This window comes from Mandrillus leucophaeus, unplaced genomic scaffold (genome assembly GCF_000951045.1).
Source record: "Mandrillus leucophaeus isolate KB7577 unplaced genomic scaffold, Mleu.le_1.0 Scaffold388, whole genome shotgun sequence".
Taxonomy (NCBI): Eukaryota; Metazoa; Chordata; class Mammalia; order Primates; family Cercopithecidae; genus Mandrillus; species Mandrillus leucophaeus.
In genome coordinates this window covers 846,376-849,606 of record NW_012104120.1, presented here as the reverse complement: position 1 = coordinate 849,606, position 3,231 = coordinate 846,376, and the positions used below count along the sequence as shown (strand labels likewise).

Sequence of the window (3,231 nt, the reverse complement as noted above, 5' to 3'; positions counted from 1 at the left end):
TCCTGGCAAGCTGAATTGGGGAAGTTTATGAAGAGAAGATTCACAAGCTTGTATACCTGATAACAAAAACTACCACAAATCTGTAAAAACTACAACCTTGTACAAAGACCATTGCAAACTTACACAAAAAATACTTCTGCCAGGACATCTGCCCAGCAACTGCCCATGCAACCTCACATTGGGGTCATCTCTATTATTATTGACCTTAGTAGCCAAGAAGAATTAACTCAAATAATTATGTAATCCTCCTCACATCTCCTGTCAAATCTACCTTTCCTGAATATGCATGTAGTTTCCTATGGCATGCGCGTTCCCACTGTGATGCCCATTCTCAGATGAACATCATTTTCTTGTAAAGAGTCCTTGTCTGTCTGTTATTTAGGTTGACACATACAAAGGAATTTCTGTTAGGCTGCTTTGAGGATTCAGGGAAATACTGTGTGTAAGGCACTTGGCACAATATCTGATGTAAGTGCTCAATAAGCGTTACCTTTCCTTAGAAAGGGGCTGCTCGGTTCCTAAGACACTCCTGGAAAGTATAACCCAGTGAAAACTGAATTTCCTGAGACCATCCACACAATGCTGATGAGTGGGAATGTGGGGACGACAGGCCCAGCCCTTCCTATGTACTCATGGAAAGGAGGAAAATGGCCAAGAAGCCTCTTGGGGGAAGAGAAGTCATCCTGGGATTAGCACATGGCCCTAGAATTAGATGTCAGTGAACATACTATCATCACATCAAATGAATGTATCAAGGGGCCACCTGGGAAGATCAAGGAGGATGCAAAAATCCAACTGCACCCCAGGCACTCAGTGGGGAAGAGCACACCCCCCTCCCCAGCACCCAGGGCACAGTGTCTGCCTGGACTGTGCGCTTCCTCAGGCCACTCCACCATCACAGAGGTCCTCTGATGCCTATTGCCAAATAATAGGAGATTTTTAAAAAATGCTATAGCCCTTCCACGAACCAACTGCTCTACATATGTGATTTTGCTTAGCTAGGTGCAACTGTGGCTGACCATCTGTAATATGAAAATCCACACCCAAAATGCTTCAAAATCTGAAACTTTTTGAGCACCAACATGGTGTTCAAAAGAAATGCTCAGAGAATTTCAGATTTCAAATTTTAGGATTAGGGATGCTGAAACATAAGCATAATGCACACATTCCAAAACGTAAAAAAAAAATCTAAAAACTAAAATATTGGTGGTCCCAAGCATTTTGGTTAAAGAACACACAAGCAGCACCATATGGCTCCATGTTAAACTGAGAAAATTGAGGCTCAGAGTAGAACACTCATCTGGTCAAGGTGACACAGGCAATGTGTGCCTGAGCCAGGATTCCAGGGCCCAGGCCTACAGGCTGGCATCCTCCCTCAATGCAAGGTAAACACACCCCTCTGGGCAAGCTACTGGTGCACCTGGCTAGCCAGGCTCAGACCTCCGGGGCTGCCACCATTTCCCAGGAGTAGCCTTGTGGGCTTCGGGTCCTGGGCTCTCAAGGGAAGGGGAAACTGAGGCTAAGGTGGGCAGATGCAGCTGTGATGACAGACCCAGTCCTAAACCCAGCCTCACTGAGGGGGAAGCCCTGATCTGAGATGCTCTCTTGGGATTTGTTACTTCCCCGCTTGGCAGATGAAGGGAGGGGTGGCCGGGCTTCCCAGTGCCTCCTTCCACTTGTCCTCATGGCCTCTAACCCCACAGGGTCCACAGGGAACAGCTGGCAAGGGCTGGGAGGCTTGGCTGGCTGTGGGGAAAGGCAGTATTGTATGGGAAATACGTGACTCAGAGGCACCGAGGAGACAACTTACCAATGATAGTGCTTTCGTTTGAAGATAAATCTGCAAATAACTTCATCTTGTTTCTTTAGAGTCTGAAAGCCATTTCCATGAATAACCACATGGTAGGATCTGCAAGGACAACATTCAAAAGTCTGAGTGTGGAAGAGTGGAGGGCTGCTTCCCCTCTGACCTCCCTGATCCTGGAGATCCTCCCCCAAAACTGAATTTGCAGAGGCTCCTGTAAGGAAGGAGCAGTGTTTGACCAACATCTATGTGTCCACTGGGTCAAATCTTCATCTGGTGTCACTGAGGGTCCAGGAGGAGGCAGCTGGGCCTTAAGCACACTCAAGGACTCTCTCCCTACCATCCCTGAACCAACACGCTCAGGAAAGGCCTTGGTCCCTGCACAGTGCAGGCTCAAAGTGCTATTCCTGCCCTGAAATCTGTGGTGCTCCCTCAGGCCCCAGGGGTACTGGCTGTGCACTCAGCCAGGCCCTCCCTGATGTAAGGTGTAAGCGGAGCCATAATGCTGCCTGAAGACACCATGTCTCATGACTCAGCTGGGCACCCAGGCCTGGATGCCTCCTTCAGGGCTGCTGAACACTCGGGGTCTCTCCTCCCTGTCTTTCTGTGTGCCTGTGGCAGGGAGGACACCCACAGAGGCAGGGGCAGGGGCAGGGCCAGGACTGCTCAGGGGAATCTATCACAGAGGCCCAGTTTTAGCTGCTATTCCAGAGACCTACAGGTGATTCCTCACCTCCTGCTCTTCCTGACCCAGCAAGGACCACAGGGCACCCACCCTGAGGTTCAGGAAGTGTGTCCTTCCACCATTGTGACTCCCACCCTGAGACAAATATCACAGGGGACACAGGACAGGGGGGGGCTGGCCCCAGGAGCCAGCTAGGGTTCCCGCAGGTCTGAAGCTGCCAAGGGCATTGGCCTCCATGCCTGCCTCCTGGCCCAGGCCCCGCTCATTCCAATCCCTGCGGATGCCTGGGGTGCCCCTGGTCCATGCACCCAAGGAAAGCTTCCTGTGAACCCTGCTTCCTGCCTTCCTGCAGCGTCACACCTTCAAGGCGGGCTGTGGGTGAAGCTGGCCTGCTGACATGCTTTCTGAGGCTTTCAAGTACTTTCAAAAATGGGGGCCCACAGTTAAAAGCCTGAACATTTCCCCTAAATATCTAGATTTCTAGCTTTCTTGGAAAATGGGAAATGCAGGCCTCAGTGGGTTTGTGTTTCTCCATGTCAGCTCCTGGCTGGGACCTAGGGAACCATGCTCCTCAGATGAGGAGCTCTGAGGCCTGCCTCACTCCAAAGACCCGCACACTGACTGCTGACATCAGCCAGCTAGGCCTGGCCTGCTCTTCCTGCTCAAGGTGCCAGCCCAGCCCTTGTGGGCACCCACTTGATGGATACTATGCTGTCCTCGGAAGACCCTGGGCCTGGTGGGG

At 51.1% G+C, this 3,231-nt stretch overlaps 1 protein-coding gene across 1 annotated transcript in view; it reads right to left on the bottom strand.

The window, feature by feature from the left end:
- Positions 1 to 3,231, bottom strand: part of ANTXRL (anthrax toxin receptor-like) — a 40,964-nt gene that overhangs the window by 28,947 nt on the left and 8,786 nt on the right. The window contains 2 exon segments of the mRNA XM_011990979.1: positions 1,824 to 1,909; positions 2,385 to 2,391. Coding sequence (XP_011846369.1) covers positions 1,824 to 1,909; positions 2,385 to 2,391 — 93 coding nt within the window.